Source organism: Cannabis sativa, chromosome 7, assembly GCF_029168945.1.
Source record: "Cannabis sativa cultivar Pink pepper isolate KNU-18-1 chromosome 7, ASM2916894v1, whole genome shotgun sequence".
Taxonomy (NCBI): Eukaryota; Viridiplantae; Streptophyta; class Magnoliopsida; order Rosales; family Cannabaceae; genus Cannabis; species Cannabis sativa.
The window spans coordinates 5,051,021-5,069,444 of NC_083607.1; the positions used below are offsets into that span (position 1 = coordinate 5,051,021).

At 32.6% G+C, this 18,424-nt stretch overlaps 1 protein-coding gene across 1 annotated transcript; it reads left to right on the forward strand.

Moving 5' to 3' along the window:
• The first annotated feature begins 239 nt into the window (after positions 1-239).
• Positions 240-17,241, forward strand: LOC115696266 (stemmadenine O-acetyltransferase). The gene is made up of 4 exons (XM_030623176.2): positions 240-1,515; positions 14,671-14,957; positions 16,903-17,058; positions 17,110-17,241. Exons 1-4 carry the CDS (start codon positions 240-242, stop codon positions 17,239-17,241), a joined length of 1,851 nt encoding a protein of 616 aa, XP_030479036.2.
• Positions 17,242-18,424: the final 1,183 nt, after the last annotated feature.

An 18,424-nucleotide genomic window follows, 5' to 3' on the forward strand; every position in this document is an offset into this window, starting at 1 on the left:
ATTTTTAATGACCTAAATTTAATGTACACTAACAAATTATGCAAATGTTAATTAAATACCTTGTATAACAAATACCTACCTATTAACACCTAAACATGTGCATGAAAATAATTAGTCATTATTATTATTATTATTATAAGAATTATGTAAATTTAAAATTATAAATAAACTTCTTCAAATTATTTAAAGGATAGACAAAGTTGAGAACAAAGTAAAGAAACAAAGCAAAAACATTCAACATGAAACTCATCAGCATTGTCTCAAGAGAACTAATCAAACCATCTTCCCAAACTCACCATCTTAAGCCTTACAACCTTTGCCTTATTGATCAACTTGTGCCTAAAGTTTATTATCCAGTCAATATATTTTACCCCATTAGTGAACCCAAACTCTTTGACCTCTCAAAAACCCTAACTAGAATGAAAACATCCTTGTCAGAAACACTCAACTTGTATTATCCTTTCTCTGGAAGAACAAAAAATAATCTATACGTAGATGATTTTCATAAGGGTGTTCCTTTCTTTGAAACTAAAGTCAAATGCGAGATGTCTCAGTTCATCCAAAACGAAACTGAGTTGCATAATAAATTAGTCCCGATTCAACCATATGCAAAAACATTGAATAATGATGTTCCTCCCATTGCCTTCCAATTGAACATATTCCCTTGTGGTGGAATTGCTCTAGGAATTTCTCTCAACCATAAGATTATGGATGGCGCAACATTAAGTAATTTTCTCAAATCTTGGGCTGCTTTTTCTACGGGTTCAACTCATAAGGTAATAAACCCTAATCTCTTTGATGCAAGTACTATTCTCTTTCCTCCAAAAGAAACTGATTTTATCAACAAGTACTCATTAATAATGGATCGATGGTTTATTAAAGATGGGTATTATACTAGCAAGAAATTTGTTTTCACCAATGAAACTATACAAACACTAATAGAGATGGTCAAAAGTGAATGCATGCCAAAACCTACTCGTAACACTGCAATCACTTGTTTTATATTAAAACATATCATGGCAACTTTTTGGGCAAAGTCACCCCATGATATTGTTACAGCTAGACAAGCGGTTAATATTCGTCCTAGAATGAAGTCTCCTCATCACAATGGCGAATCATTAGATGGTGTTGTGGGAAACTTAGTTGGGGAAGTTGCAACATTTTTCGATCCTAATAATTTTCAAAATAATGTTAAGAATAATGGTTATGACATAAAGCTGAGCGATTTGGTGAGACAATTGAAGGAAGCCATGCAAGGATTTGAGGATCATTTTCTATGTCAAGTTAAGAAAGGTGGGGAAGTGGCTTCATTTGAGATTTTGAAAAGAGTAGAGCACATAAGTCTTTTGGATAAGTTAGAAAAGACTAATCACTCGATTACATTTACCAATTGGAAAGGGATTTTTAATGAGGTTGATTTTGGTTTTGGGAAGCCATTTATCGTAGGGCCAAGCTTAGGAAAACTCAATCACCCATGTTCAAATTATGTGGTGCTGGTTGATGCTGATCGATGGGGTAAAGGATCTATAGAAGCCTTTATTGCATTAGAAGACAAATATATGACATTGTTAGAAAGTGATCACAACTTTTTAGCGTTTACTTCTAAGAACTCTTAATTGATATGTGTTATTATAATAAAAGTTATCTATATATCTATATCTAAATAATATGTACTCAGTACTTATAATTAATTAGCGTTTTCCTATACATAAATATATACATAGATATCTATATTAATAAAAGGTTGTGTGTGAGTTATTGTACTACAAATTAATATGAATTAGTATCTTCTACTGAATTGTTTTTGGATTTGTCATTAAATTCTAGTCTTCCCTTTAACTCCTTTTTATTACTTTTATTTAAGGGTTTATTTAATTGAAGTATTAAAGCGTAATCCTTAAAAGGGAGTTAGTATAAAGTCAAATAAAGTTGTAATCTTTTTTCATGTCTATTCTATATAAAACAGTAAATATAGTTGTTTTTCGAGCGGCTAATTTAAACATTTTTAGTATTATAATAAATAGTTACTTAAAAATATAATTCTAATATATAGTAAAATTATAAATATATTATCTTATTTCATATTATTAATTTTATTTATTAAAAACAAAATGCATAATTTTATTATTATTATTTAAAATTATTTATTAAGAAGTTTAAAATTTATTATATGTAGTATTTCAAATTGCTTTGTTAAACGAAATTATTTTTATGAAAATAAATAATAGTATGGTGTAGAAAAAATTTGCGGTGTTTCCCATAATGCATTATTTTCATATCTCGATCATTCAAAACTATTGTTATTATATTGTCTCTCACTTGTTTTGTATCTCACTTATTTTCATCACTACCGTATATCTCACCTGTTGTCATCACTGTATCTCATCCCTTGTCATTATCGTAGTTCACTTGTAGTCGTCACTATTGTATTTTTCGAATTTATATCTTAATCTTAATTTTTATTAGTTTGTTCTGTTATTATTAATTAATATGTTTTAAAAAAGTGATTGTTATTTTTTAAAATATCTTAAGTAAGAAAAAAGAAAAAAAATGTAATATTTTAGTTATGAGAATACTAAAAGGCAACTCTCCTTAGTATCATACCACTATTGGTGTAACTAAGTAGCAATTCTTATATAACTTGAAAAAAATAAGATTTAGGGAATATCGCTAACCAATCGTAATGTGCAACCTGTGAAAGGTGTTGGGCACCACTGGTGTCCAATAACAATGCTCTTTAGTTATAATTATGTGATACTTGTCATTAAAGTTATCATTTTAAAAAAAAAGACGTAAAGTATACTTTTGTTAAAAATTAATTAATTTTTTTTTAATAAAAATTTTAAACGTGGTAAAAAGTAATTGAAATATTTTTTCAAGTATCACGTACAACTGATTCTTTTATTGTTATTATTATTATTATTATTATATCTTAATTTTTTTTTTTTTTTAAAAAGCCAAAAACGTACACATAAGAGTTATTATTTTTATGTTATTATTAAATTATTATTATTATTATTATTATCATCATCATCATCATCATCATTTTTAGGATATATATTGTTTGGCTGCTTGTATGGGTTTACTTGCAGGTTATCCGATCGTGGGTGAGTACAACTTGTTATAAAAGATTACCCTATTGGATGCCGAGTGTGAGAACAACACAAGGCAGGGCAGGTTACTCTTCATGTCTGATCAACATGAGTGGGAGTAGATTATCGTATGTGAGGAAAATGTGCGATAAGATACTGTGTGTTATGTGTGTGAGTATAGCATACATTCAGTATATAATGTGATATGATGTTATATCATATGTGAGAATAATGTGTGACGTTATATGTTGATATATGTATGTAAGCACAGTATGGATGATTCGATATTGTGAAATTATTATATTTATGGTTATATTATCTAGTTGGGGGGTTATGTCCTACATAGCTCTTTTTATTGGGTGTTAGCTCACGGGTACTCTGTGTGCAGGGTAAAGACAAAACTAAACAATGAGAATGGCGAGCTCGAGGCGTGGATTACATGTTAGGGGATTGTCACGATGTTTTGATTTAAAAATATTTCGTTAAAGATTATGACTCGATTACTTTTGTAAGAGTTAATGTCTAAAAGTTTATGAATGAATCAAGTATTTTTGTTTTAAAATAATGAGATCTCATGCTTTGGTTATTCAATAAATTAGTTTATTGTATTTATTATAAATAATTTTAAACAGACTAGCGAGTTTGACGTCTTGAAAAATCATGGTGTTACACTTCTTTTTCAATGAGGGAGTATACAGCCAAGAGATTTGTTTTTGCCATTAAATCTATACAAACCCTAATAGAGATGGAAAAAAGCTAACATGTACCAAACCCTACTTGTAACTTGGCTGTCACTTGTTTCATATGGAAACATATTATGGCAGACTGGGTTGATTTCAAGCCCAATGATATTATTACAGCTTGCCAAGTGATGAACATTTGTTCTCAAATGAAGTCTCGCCATAATGGTGATTCATTAGATAGTGTCATGTGAAACTTATTTGGGCATGTAGGCTAAGTTTTTGATCCTAATAATTGTTGGAAATTATTTTACCAGGATCTTAGATCTACTCACAAGTATGTTGATTAACACCCTAAATATGAACTTTCTAAAACGATGAAATAAACACGTATAAAGTTTAGGAAACCTTACATTGGGTGCAGCGGAATTAAATGACTCCTTCCGTTCAGATCTCTAACCCTTGTATCCTTTCTGTAGCAGAGTATTATCAAGATCTGAACCTGGATCTCTTTCTCTGAATCTTTGATGCTGAAACTCCTTTGCTGATGATCTTTCTTCACGATCTTCCTCACTATGATTGAGGTATTGCTTGCTGTGTGTGGGCACTACTCTAATCACTAAGGGGTTTCGAAATATGAAGGAAGAAGAGAGAGAGAGAGAGGGTGGCGGCCAAGGTAGAGAGAGAAGCTCAGGCTTTCTGAATCAGAAGTGTAATTTTCCTGAAGCCTTCACTACCTATTTATAGCATTCCACTAGGGTTAGGTTTGAATTATTTGGCATTAAAATAATGAAAATATCAGTTGAAATTGCCTACAAAAGTGGTCGGCCATGGCTTATTGGGTTTGGGCCTTACCTTTTGCAATTTTACAGTTTTAACACTTTTGTATCTAATTTTCTCAAAAACGCCAATTTTCTAATTCAACCATTTAAATACCAATTCTAACTATTTAATAATTATAAATAATTATTAAATAATATTGTCATTTATCATATTTATTAATTGAACCATACAAAGTATCAGAATTAACAAATATGCCCCTAACAACTATTTCTTTACAATTTCGCCCTTACTTAGTGAAAATTTCACAAATAAACATAGTCTAATTTGAGAATTATAATTGATTAATCAAAACCAATTACATGAGTCTTACAAACAATATTATCTCAACTAGTGCGGGGAACATGGGTTTATATAACCGAGCTTCCAATAAGTAGATCAAGAATTTAGCACTAAAATTCACTAACTTATTAATTCTTCGTTGAATCCACGCATAGAACTTAGAATTGCACTCTCAGTATATAGAATGCTCTATATGTTCCACCATATAGACGCATCATTAGTTATCCATTGTTATAATCCTAATGTGATCAATGATCCTCTATATGAATGATCTACACTGGAAAGGGATTAGATTACCGTAACACCCTACTATGTATTTTATCCTTAAAACACTTGACCCCGTATAAATTATATTTCAGCTTATGTGAAATGAGTACTCCACCATTTATGTTCGTTTGGTCAAGCTCGAAGGAGATCATCCTTTGCTTACTATTCGCCAGATAGAAACTATAAATTCCATGTTTATGTTAGCGCTCCCACTCAATTGCACTACCGTGTTCCCAAAATGTACGTATCACCCTGACCTAAAAGTAGGCTTAACTAACAAATCAAAGAACACGAATAGCCTTTCAAGATTGAGCCTAATCATAACATGATTAAGAACATTTGATCTTGGATCAATTTGGCGATATTGACTTGAATAGATTTTACGGTAAGTTTAATAAATCTAAGTCAAAGTTCAATATCGGTCCCTTCCGATGCATACTCCATGCATCCAACCTGAGCTTTACTTTAACCAATGTTCTGGAAAAAAACATAGCATTTCTCCAAATGCAAGTAAACTCTTGTTGTAGATTATCATATTAGTAAAACCTTGTGTCTGATAAATCTAGGAAACTTTATTCACATAGTCATGTTTACTTTCCAAAGTGATGACAACACAATAAACAGGATCAAGTATGTGAAAAGGGTTTAAAATGAATTTATAAATCAAATAGACAAGCAATTGATAAAGTGAACCAAAACATACACAAATGAATGAAAAATACTTCTGTTTCTTTATTGATGTTAAATAAAATCGATTACATTGGAATGGAGTTTTATTTAGAGCATAAAACCCAACAAACTCCCACTTGCACTAATATAAAACTAATTAGTACATATCAATTAATTCTAAATTCTGACGGTGCTTTTCAAATGCTGTCACGGCCAAGACTTTGGTAAATGGATCAGCTAGGTTGTCCTTTGTGTCAACTTTCTCAACTAGTACATCCCCTCTTGCCACGTATTCTCTTATGGCTACGAGGTTCCTTACTGTTTGCTATTGCTCCATTGTTATCACAAAGTAAGACCAGAGGCTTTTCCATTCCAGGAACAACACCTATACTGGTGAAGAACTTTCTTAGCCAAACAAGTTCTTTAGCAGCTTCGGCTGCTGCTATGTATTCAGCTTCCATAGTTGAGTCCGATATCGCGATTCGTTTAGCATTTCTCCAAACCACTGCTCCACCCCCAAGAGTAAACACCATCCCAGATGTAGATTTCCTGTCTTCAAGACTTGCCTGGAAATCTGAATCAGTGTAGCCTATAGGATTTAAAGCACCACCCTTGTAGACTAACACAAGATTCCTTGTACTCTTTAAGTATTTCAGAATATACTTAACTGCATTCCAATGTTCATGTCCTGGATTAGACTGATACCTGCTCACGATTCCCACTGCATAGCAGATGTCAGGTCTAGTACATAGCATTGCATACATTAGACTTCCAACTGCAGAGGCATAGGGAATTTTTGCCATGTCCTCTATCTCTTGAGGATCAGTCGAAGACTGTTCCTTAGATAGACAAATACCATATCTAGAAGGCATGTTTCCCCCCATTGGTGTTATTCATGGAGAATCTCTGTAAGACTTTGTCTATGTAGGTTGTTTGAGAGAGAGCAAGAGATTTGTTCTTCTGGTTTCTGATAATCTGAATACCAAGAACATAGGCTGCTTCAACCAAATCTTTCATATCGAATTGAGTGTTAAGCCATTCCTTGATGTGAGTCATTTTCTTGACATTGTTTCCAATGATCAAAATGTCATCAACATAAAGGACCAGAAATACTACTATTTGGTCTTCCTTGAGTTGGTAAACACAAGGTTCATCTTCATTCTGAAGAAAGCCGTAGGTCTTGATGATTTCATCAAACCTTTTGTTCCATGAGCGAGAAGCTTGCTTAAGTCCATAGATAGACCTATTTAATTTGCAAACTTTCTTTTCCTGCCCAGGAAGAACATAACCTTCTGGTTGCTCCATATAGATGGTTTCTTCAAGTACCCCATTAAGGAAGGCAGTCTTGACATCCATTTGCCAGATTTCATAATCGAAAGCAGCAGCTATGGAGAGAAGAATTCGGATGGATTTGAGCATGGCAACAGGACTAAAAGTTTCCTCATAGTCCACGCCTTCTCTTTGGGTATAACCCTTGGCTACAAGTCTAGCTTTGAAAGTTTCGACTTCGCCTCCAGCTCCTCTTTTCTTCTTGTAAACCCACTTGCATCCTATCGGATGATAGTCGTCAGGTGCGTCTACATATTCCCAGACTTTGTTCTTTTTCATGGAATCCATTTCTGAATCCATGTCGGCCGACCATCGTTTCCGTTGCAGACTAGCCATTGCCTGTTTATAGGTTAATGGATCGTCATCAATACCGTCACCTACGACCATATTGATTTCACCATCCAAGCCATAACGAGCTGGTTTTGTTGAAACCCTCCCACTACAACGAGGTGCGGTGATCTTCTGAACATAAACTTTAGTAGTAGATTTCTCAGTTTGTTCAACTGAGGGAGTGGGATTGTCTTCTTCACGAGTGGAAGATGACGGAACATTGGAAGGACTTATATTTGATAGCAATTCCTCTAGAACAACTTTACTTTTCGGTTTGTAGTCTTTAATATAGTTCTCTTCAAGGAAAGTAGCATTTGTAGAAACAAACACTTTGTTATCCTTGTGACTATAAAATAGTCCACCCCTAGTCTCTTTAGAATTTCCGACAAACATGCATACTTCGATACATGATTAAAGTTTGCCTTCTTTCTTTCTTAAGACATGAGCAGGGCACCCCCAAATTCTGTAGTGGCGTAAACTAGGTGTACGACCATTCCAAAGTTCGACGGGTGTCTTAGGGACTGCTTTAGATGGAACAACATTTAAAATGTCATTTGCCATCTGAATAACATATCCCCAGAAGGACGTAGACATAGTTGAATAACTCAGCATAGACCTAACCATTTCCAAAAGAGTGCGATTTCTTCTTTCTGCAACTCCATTTTATTGTGGAGTGCTTGGGGCAGTGTATTGGGATTCAATTCCAAGTTCAATTAAATGATCTTTGAACTGCATATCCATATATTCTCCACCCCTATCAATTCGCAAGATCTTTAATGATTTACCTAATTGATTTTGGGCCAAAGCATGAAACTCCTGAAACTTTTCAAACGTTTCAGATTTCTTTTGCATTAGGTAAAGAAAACTGTATCTAGAGAAATCGTCAATGAAAGTGACAAAATACTCATAACCACCTCGGGCTTTGACATTCAAAGGTCCGCAGACATTGGAATGCACTAACCCTAGAGGGATTTTTGCACGCTCTCCCTTTTTAGAGAAAGAACGTTTAGTCATTTTTCCTTCTAGGCAGGACTCGCATACTGGCAGTTCACCTAAGACGACATTTTTCAATGGACCGCCTTTGGTTAGCCTATTGAGTCTATCAAAGCCTATATGACCTAAACGTAAATGCCATAGATAAGTTTGATCATCATTATCAATCTCTTTTCTTTTGAGGTTTCTAGGTCTAGCTACATTGAAAAGTTCACTACCTAGTGAGATTTGAGTATTCGGTCTTAAAACATAAAGCCCTTGTTCCATTGTAGCAACACATATTTGAAATCCATTACGAGAAATTGAACAATTTGTACTCGAAAAATTCAATATATAAGATTGTGTTTGCAAACATGAGACAGTAATCAAGTTTCTACTAAAGTTTGGAATAAATAAAACATTTTCTAAAATTAAAAATCTTTGTTAAAACTTGATGCGGGCTTTTCCTCTAGCTTTGACCGATAATAATTCGCCATTGCCAACTTTAAGCTTTAACTCTCCTGGAAGCAGATTTTCCCAAGTTTCAAGCAACTGCAGTGAAGAACATACATAGTTAGTAGACCCAAAATCAACAATCCAGACGGATTTGTCGTTCTCTAAAACACATGATTCAAAGACAAAAGCATTACCTTCGTTTGAATTGTTTAGAAGCCTGGGACGTCGTTCTTCTTGATGTCCCTTTTCATTACAATTCGAACATAGAAGATTATGTCTGATAATTGTACTTGAAGAAGCAGCTTTGCTAGATCCTTCATACCTAGTCCTTTTCCTCTGATTATGAATTGCAAACCCAGGGGGACCTATTGCAATCAGATTCCGTTCATGGGCTCGTAATTCTGCTTCGAGCTTGTCCATGTCGGAGGAGTTGGAATTGTTGATCATGTAAGAGATAACAAATTCATTATACTCCGAAGGAAGACTATTAAGAATGAGTTAGACCCATTGTTCTCTTGATAAATCAATTCCTAGTAGATTTGCCTTTTGGAACTTCAGATTCATCATCAACAGGTACGAGTTTATGCAACTACCAGGATGCATTTTCACACTATAGAGTTCTTTTGCTAAGATATTAACTAGGAGAGGATCGGGGTGAGGGTTATTAATAATGACACTACAACACATCAATAAAACAGAAGTAAGGTTTTGGCTCATAAATTCATACACAGTTCAGAAAATAACAAGTGATCACATATGTTATAGAAATACTAAATCTAACATAGTTTATTTTCCAAGGTCTTTCAACAAACTGATACAGTGTCCCGTTTAGGCGAGAGTCAAAGCATCATCCATTGAATAGAGTTGTCAGCTCATCTAAAATGATAGCCATTCTAGCAACCTTTTATTCGATCAAGATTGGAATTCAACGTTGTCCCGTTTAGGCGAGAGTCAAGGCAATTCTATCTTATGAGCTTCCACCATTGTTTCATAATTTGCAAGTCAAGTATGGTCGCCACCATTAGGGTGATCTATACCATACAAAACACTTACAAACTACTTATCTTTCGAGATTAAACGGTGCGAAATTGCTAATGAACGTTCCTCCATTAAGGAGGATTACTCACTAAAACAAACGCGATGTAAAACCAACAATGGAGATCGAATGTCTCTTAATTAAAAGCTCATTATTTAAAAATAATATATGTATTTTGTACAATCATTTTATTCGATATTATAATAATGAAAAATTACAAACTAAAGTTGGTTTAAATAAAAAAAATCAACTTCAATTAATTTTCAATTATTATTTAATTTGAAAAATAAATTCAAATAAATATCGAATAGGTTCCATATTATAATAATGAAAAAATTACAAATCAAAGTTGGTTTAAATAAAAAATCAACTTTAATTAAATTTCAATTATTATTTAAATTCGAAAAAATAAATTCGAATAATAAATGGAACAAATTCGAAAATATCTTGTCTAAGTTGTTTTAGAATAATCTAAAAAATCAACTTAAATATCTTTCAAATCAGATTTAATTAAATTAAAATTAAGTTGTAACCACTTAATTTGAAGATATTTCATTTTAAGTTAATATTCGAAAAGATATTAACCTAAAAAATATCTAAAATATTCAATTTTAAGTTAATATTCGAAAAGATATTAACTTAAAAAATATCTAAAGAATCTTAATAACCAATGCCTAAAATTCCTCAACTTAATTTTGAAATTTTAAATCCAAAAGATATTCAGATTTAAGTTGGTTAGTTGTAGATAACTAAATATCAACTTAACTAGGAATATTTAATGAAAAATTTAAATTAAGCTTCAGAAAGAATCTAGATGGTTATAATTCTATATTTAATTAAATACAAGAAAATACATATAGTTTAGCTTAGAATATAAAATTCTTTAAAGTATATTTTTCTTAAATTAATTTCAAAATAAATGAAATTAATTATGTTGCTAATCAATTTTATTAGGTTAAACTAATGTAATTAACCTAGTACAGTTATTCAAATCAGGCAAATGGGCCTTCACAATTGGGGTAGTTCATGTGAGGGGGTGCTGGGTTCAGTATGTCGTACCCACTACTATGGCTCCCAACTCTCACACAAGGCCCAAAAGAGAGGAATTTAACCTTAAAATGAACAACTGTTATTAAATGAATAGGCCCAAAAACTAAATGGGCCTAAATAAAATCTATCAAGAACTATGATATTTTATTTAGCAACAGCAACTTATATGCATCTATAATGAAATTAAACACATAGGCTCACACAGGCACACTTTGGATGGGTCCTATCATGTTGCTAGGTCATACACAGATGAAAGAAGATTGTAAATATACCTGTTACAAATTATTTACTTGACCAAGGGAGCCATGAGTTAAAATCAGATCATTGGATATGTCAACAAGTTAACAATGGCTATTTGCAATCAAGCAATAATAGGTTTTAAAAACTTACACACAAGCTAAAACATATACTTCTGCAACAAGGTTAGCTGGATAGTTGGATGTATGATTTATTTAATTTTAAATTAAATAATTTCGAAAAAATAATTAATTAAATAAAAAAAAAATCAAAAATTTAAAAAAAAAAATTGAAAAATTCGAAATTAAAAAAATTTAAATTTAAAATTAAACCTACAATTTTGAAAAATTAGGTTTCAACCAACTTAAATATCATTTCAAAATTTGCTAACTACTTTTAAAAATTAAATGTTATTTTATAAATAAAAAATTAAAAAAAGATAAATGAATATCTTTTTCAGATTTTAAATGTAATTTAAATAAATAAAATAACAAAATTTAAAAGTTAGCAAAAATATCTTACATCTATTTAAAATTACATGATTATAGTTATCTTATTTTAAATTTAAATAAGGTCAAATTATTTTAAAAAAAAATTAATTTAAAAATTTAAAATTTGACCTTAAATTTAAAAATAAGATAAGATATAATCAAATTTAAAAATAAGATAGATAATTAAGCAAAAAAGATAGATATTGACTATTTCAAATTCAAATTACACTAATATCATGAATTAAATTTAAAAAATATTAAATTAATTTATTATGATAATTAGAGTTGAATTAGGAATAGTAATAGTATAAATACAGAACTACACAAAAAATCGGAAGTTAATTCCATGAAAAAGCATGAAAAAACGAAGAAAAACGAAAAAATTGCAAGCTGTACGGACGGGATGCAGTGCATACCCGTCCGCGCGCGTGTGCTGGGTGCTGGGCCGAGTTTGCTCGGCGGAATGTGTGTCACGCATGATTTCCGCGCACGCAAGTGGGTGTCAGCTCAACCCCGATTTTTTCGAAACTTCAAAAAATCATAACTAATTCAAATTAAATCGAAATTGAGTTCTGTAAAAAAGTAACTTGCTTAATTTTTTCCATAATATCAAATAAAAATAATTTCAGAAACAGATATTCAATTATTTTTCACGAAAATTCACAAAAATTAATCAATCATCAAAGAACACTCAATACAACATGATACCATCCAAAAACATCAAACAATCGTTTTAAAGTCCAAATTTCTTGCAAGCAAATCAATTACCATGGCTCTGAGGCCAGTTGTGGGAAATTATTTTACCAGGATCTTAGATCTACTCACAAGTATGTTGATTAACACCCTAAATATGAACTTTCTAAAACGATGAAATAAACACGTATAAAGTTTAGGAAACCTTACATTGGGTGCAGCGGAATTAATTGAATCCTTCCGTTCAGATCTCTAACCCTTGTATCCTTTCTGTAGCAGAGTATTATCAAGATCTAAACTGGATCTCTTTCTTTGAATCTTTGATGCTGAAACTCCTTTGCTGATGATCTTTCTTCACGATCTTCCTCACTATGATTGAGGTATTGCTTGCTGTGTGTGGGCACTACTCTAATCACTAAGGGGTTTCGAAATATGAAGGAAGAAGAGAGAGAGAGGGTGGCGGCCAAGGTAGAGAGAGAAGCTCAGGTTTTCTGAATCAGAAGTGTAATTTTCCTGAAGCCTTCACTACCTATTTATAGCATTCCACTAGGGTTAGGTTTGAATTATTTGGCATTAAAATAATGAAAATATCAGTTTAAATTGCCTAAAAAAGTGGTCGGCCATGGCTTATTGGGTTTGGGCCTTGCTTTTTGCAATTTTGCAGTTTTAACACTTTTGTATCTGATTTTCTCAAAAACGCCAATTTTCTAATTCAACCATTTAAATGCCAATTATAACTATTTAATAATTATAAATAATTATTAAATACTATTGTCATTTATCATATTTATTAATTGAAGCATACAAAGTATCATAATTAACAAATATGCCCCTAACAACTCTTTCTTTACAATTTCGCCCTTACTTAGTGAAAATTTCACAAATAAACATAGTCTAATTTGAGAATTATAATTGATTAATCAAAACCAATTACATGAGTCTTACAAACAATATTATCTCAACTAGTGCGGGGACCATGGGTCTATATAACTGAGCTTCCAATAAGTAGATCAAGAATTTAGTACTAAAATTCACTAACTTATTAATTCTTCGTTGAATCCACGCATAGAACTTAGAATTGCACTCTCAGTATATAGAATGCTCTATATGTTCCACCATATAGACGCATCATTAGTTATCCATTGTTATAATCCTAATGTGATCAATGATCCTCTATATGAATGATCTACACTGTAAAGGGATTAGATTAACGTAACACCCTACTATGTATTTTATCCTTAAAACACTTGACCCCGTATAAATGATATTTCAGCTTATGTGAAATGAGTACTCCACCATTTATGTTCGTTTGGTCAAGCTCGAAGGAGATCATCCTTTGCTTACTATTCGCCAGATAGAAGCTATAGATTCCATGTTTATGTTAGCGCTCCCACTCAATTGCACTACCGTGTTCCCAAAATGTACGTATCACCCTGACCTAAAAGTAGGCTTAACTAACAAATCAAAGAACACGAATAGTCTTTCAAGATTGAGCCTAATCATAACAGGATTAAGAACATTTGATCTTGGATCAATTTGGCGATATTGACTTGAATAGATTTTACGGTAAGTTTAATAAATCTAAGTCAAAGTTCAATATCGGTCCCTTCCGATGCATAATCCATGCATCCAACCTGAGCTTTACTTTAACCAATGTTCTGGAAAGAACATAGCATTTCTCCAAATGCAAGTAAACTCTTGTTGTAGATTATCATATCAGTAAAACCCTGTGTCTGATAAATCTAGGAAACTTTATTCACATAGTCATGTTTACTTTCCAAAGTGATGACAACACAATAAACAGGATCAAGTATGTGAAAAGGGTTTAAAATGAATTTATAAATAAAATAGACAAGCAATTGATAAAGTGAACCAAAACATACACAAATGAATGAAAAATACTTCTGTTTCTTTATTGATGTTAAATAAAATCGATGACATTGAAATGGAGTTTTATTTAATGACCATCAAAATGTTAAGAATAGTTTTGACTTGAAGTTGAGCGATTTGGTGAGATAACTAAAGGAAGCCATGGAAGGATTTGAGGTCTATTTTCTATGCCAAGTGAAGAAAGGTGGTGAGGAGGCTTGATCTGAGATGTTGGAACAAGTAGGGAATATGAGTTTATTGGATGAGTTAGGAAAGCATAGAGGCTATTTGGTTGCATTTTTAATTTTTAGTTTTTAGAATCGTGTTTTCAAAAGTGAGAACAAAAAATAGTTTTTCAATTTTGGTGCGAGTCACAGTTCTCTCTCTCTTCCATGGCGAAGAAGAACGAACTGTGCGAAAACCTGGATCTCGTCTCCCTGTTCTTGATACGAAGGATGATATACTGCAGGATGACCGAATAGAGAAGATTGTTGATTCGTTCCAGGTTCTTGTTGAGGAAAAAGAAACTCTTGTTGTAGGAGATGTAAGGCAGAGTAGTGTTCGACATTCTCCTATATTCTTGGAATTTCTTTCTCTGCCTGTTAGTTCAAGCTGGGATAGAGAAGTTGAATTAGAACAAGAAGAGGAACAAGATCAATCTATGGTTCATGATGTTTGGCTTTGTGCCCTAATTAAAACTCTATTTTAATGTAATCTTTTCTATTCAATTATCAATAAAGAAACAGATTTAATTTCATTACTTGTTTAATGTGTTATTTAGTTTATGTGATCATTTATTTACTTATTTGATTAATAAATTCATCCAAATTCTTATCACACTGATATTCTTGTTTATTGTGTTGTCAATTCAGTGAAAAGTAATCAAGATTGTGTAATTAAATGTATTCCTAGATTTATAGTACACAGGATTCAACTGATATGATAATCTACAACGTAGTTTACTTACACCTTGGATAAGTGTTATGTCTTTTCCAGGGCATTGGTTAAAGTAAGCTTGGGTTGGATGTATGGAGTATGCATCGGAAGGGACCGATATTGAACTTGAACTAGATATGATAAATTTACCGTAATATCTATTCAATCAATATCACCTAGTTGATCCTAGATCAAATGATCTCAATCCTGAGATGGTTAGGTTCGATCTCAAGAGTGTTATTTGTGTTCTTTGATTTGTTAGTTAAGCCTACCTTTTGGTCCGGGTGATACGTACAATTTGGGAACATGATAGTACAATTGAGTGGGAGCGCTAATCATAGATACAAAATCTATGGCTTCTATTCGGACATAGAAGTGAAACGATGATTTCCTTCGAGCTTGGCTAAATAGAAATAAATGATAGATCGCTCATTTTAGTGATTATATTAGTTCACTGAAATATTATTTATAGGTGGCTAAGTATTTTAAGGATAAAATACATTGAAAGAGTGTAACGGTCATTTTGTCTCTATGCAATGTAAATCATCTATAGAGGACCATTGATTATTAGGATTATAACAATGGATAATTAATAGCGTATCTATATCGTGGAACATATAGAGCGTTCTATGTAACTGAGAGTGCAATTCCAAGTTCTATAGTGGTTCAACGAGTAATTAATAAATTAGTGGATATACTTGGTAAATTCTAGATCTGCTTATTAGAAGCTCAGTTATATAGGCTCATGGTCCCCATACTAGTTGAGACAAACTGCTTGTAAGACTCAGTTAATTGATTTTAGTTAATCAATTATAATTCTAAAATTATACTATGTCTAGTTTATGAATTTTTTACTAAGATATGGCTTGATTGTGAAGAAATAGTATTTTAGGGTTAATTTATTAATTAAAAGACTTTATGGAGTCTAACTAATAAATATTATAAATGACAATTTTATTTAATAATTATTTTAATTATTAAATAAATAGTTTTGGCATTTATAGGGTTGAAAGTGCAAAAAGTGGTATTTGTGAAAAATAGATAAAATAGTTGAGAAAAATAGCAAAAACCAAACTAGTGTAGGGCCCATTATGTGGCCAGCCACTAGGTGCCAATTTTACTCTAATTTTATCAATTTTTTATTCCAAATAATTCAACCCTAACCCTAGTAGAAATTAGTATAAAAGGAAGGCTATGGTCTCATTATCCAACTAATGCCTCTTAAGCTAAAAACCTAGTTTTCTCTCTAGGTTCATGAGACCTCTTCCTTCTTCTTCTTCTCATATTTTTTGAAATACCATAGCCTCTCTTCACAAACAATTTCAAGCCTTAGTGATTGAGTGCATGCCCACACATATCAAGTAAGTCCTCAATCATAGTGTGTAAGACTGTGAAGAATCCAAACAACAAGAAGGAGTTTCGGGCTCAGATCTTGGTGATACTCTGCTACAGAAAGGATACAAGGGTTAGAGATCTGAGCGAAAGGAGTCAATTAATTCTGCTACAACCAATGTAAGGTTTCTCATACCTTTTATGTGTTTATTTTATATCGTTTAAGAAGTTCATGTTTAGGATGTTAAAAACATACTTGTTAGTAAATCTAGGTCCTGGTAAAATATATTCCAACACATGATTCTGCCAGGAACTTATGGAATTTGTTTGCTAAAGAGAAGAACAAGTCGAGTGATGCTAAACTGATCTATACAGAGCCATTACTAAAAAATGGCCAAAAGATTGTCCAAATTGATATTGAGGAAGACAAGGAACAATCTGAGAGCTGGAACACTGCCATAATTTGTATGATTCTTGGAGCTAATCCTCATATGACAGTCTTTGAAAGGTTCATCAAGAGAATGTGGGGGCACCTTGGTATTGTGTAGATAGCAAGATTTTCAAGGGGATTGGTCATGGTTAAATTCAATGATGAGGCTACTCAGAATGAGATTTTGGAGGCAGGAGTCATTCAGTTCGATAGAAACCAGTTATTGTTCGACCTTGGACAACAGACTTGAACTCGATCAAATTGGTAAGGTTTGTGCCTCTATGGATTTGTCTTTTTGATTTAGGGCTGCAATATTGGGGTAGTAAGAGTCGAAGTGCTATTGTTAGTACTATTGGGAAACCAATGGCAGACCAACATACTAAGGATAGAACTAAGGTTCAATTTGCTTAAATCTTGGTTGAAATGGATATCACGAAGGACCCCCTGAGAACTCTGCAATACATTAATGAGTATGGTCAGTTAATGGAGCAAAGAATTGAGTACGAATGGCTCCTAGTCAAGTGTTCAAAATGCTCTGGTTTTGGCCACACTGTTGTTGATTGTCGAAGGGATGAATTAAAGAAGAAGAATGTTGGTTCAGCAAAAGAAAAACCAGCACAGGTTCAGGGCAACTCTGTAAAACTAGGCACTATTAATGAAGAAAAGGCTAATGAGGAAAAACCAGAAAAAGGTCTCAATAGTTATGAAACCAAGAATGATAAAGGTTTGCGAATTCCAAAGAAAACTAGTCAAGGGAAGGTGCATCAAGCTCGAAACACGAACATTGAAAGCAAAGCAGGTGATAACTCGTTTAATGCTCTGCAGGACCATGAGGGTAGTTTGGTTCATGATGGCAATTTGGTTTAGAACCATGTTCATGAAATTGAGGGTAACCAATCTTTACCTTTATCTCATGGATAGATGTAATATAATATGTTGGAATGTTAGGGGTATTAATAATAAAGATAAGCAAGATGTTGTTGCTGAATTTTGTCAAAAAAAAAAAAATAAGGTGGGAGTTGGTGCTTTGTTGGAAACAAAACTTAAGGGGAATAAAATAAAAGAGATGTTTGATATTAAACTAGCTAAGTGGGATCATTACACGAGTTCAACTATAGAAGGTTGCTTATTAATTGTTTGGAGGAAAAGCTTTGCTAGAGCTATTATCATTGCTGAATCTTCTCAACATACTCACTGTTTTGTCAAGATGACAAGTTGTGATAAAGCTTTTTGTGTCACTTTTGTCTATGGTCACAACACTATAGATGAAAGAAAGAACTTATGGGAGAAACTTGCTAAAACCAAGTGCGAGTGAAACCTTGGTTGATCTTAGGTGATTTTAACGCAGTGTTTAATGTGGATGATAGAGCTAGAGGTAATCCCATTTCTCTCAATGACATTCAAGATTCTTCTTTGTGGTTAGCCTCAGCCCA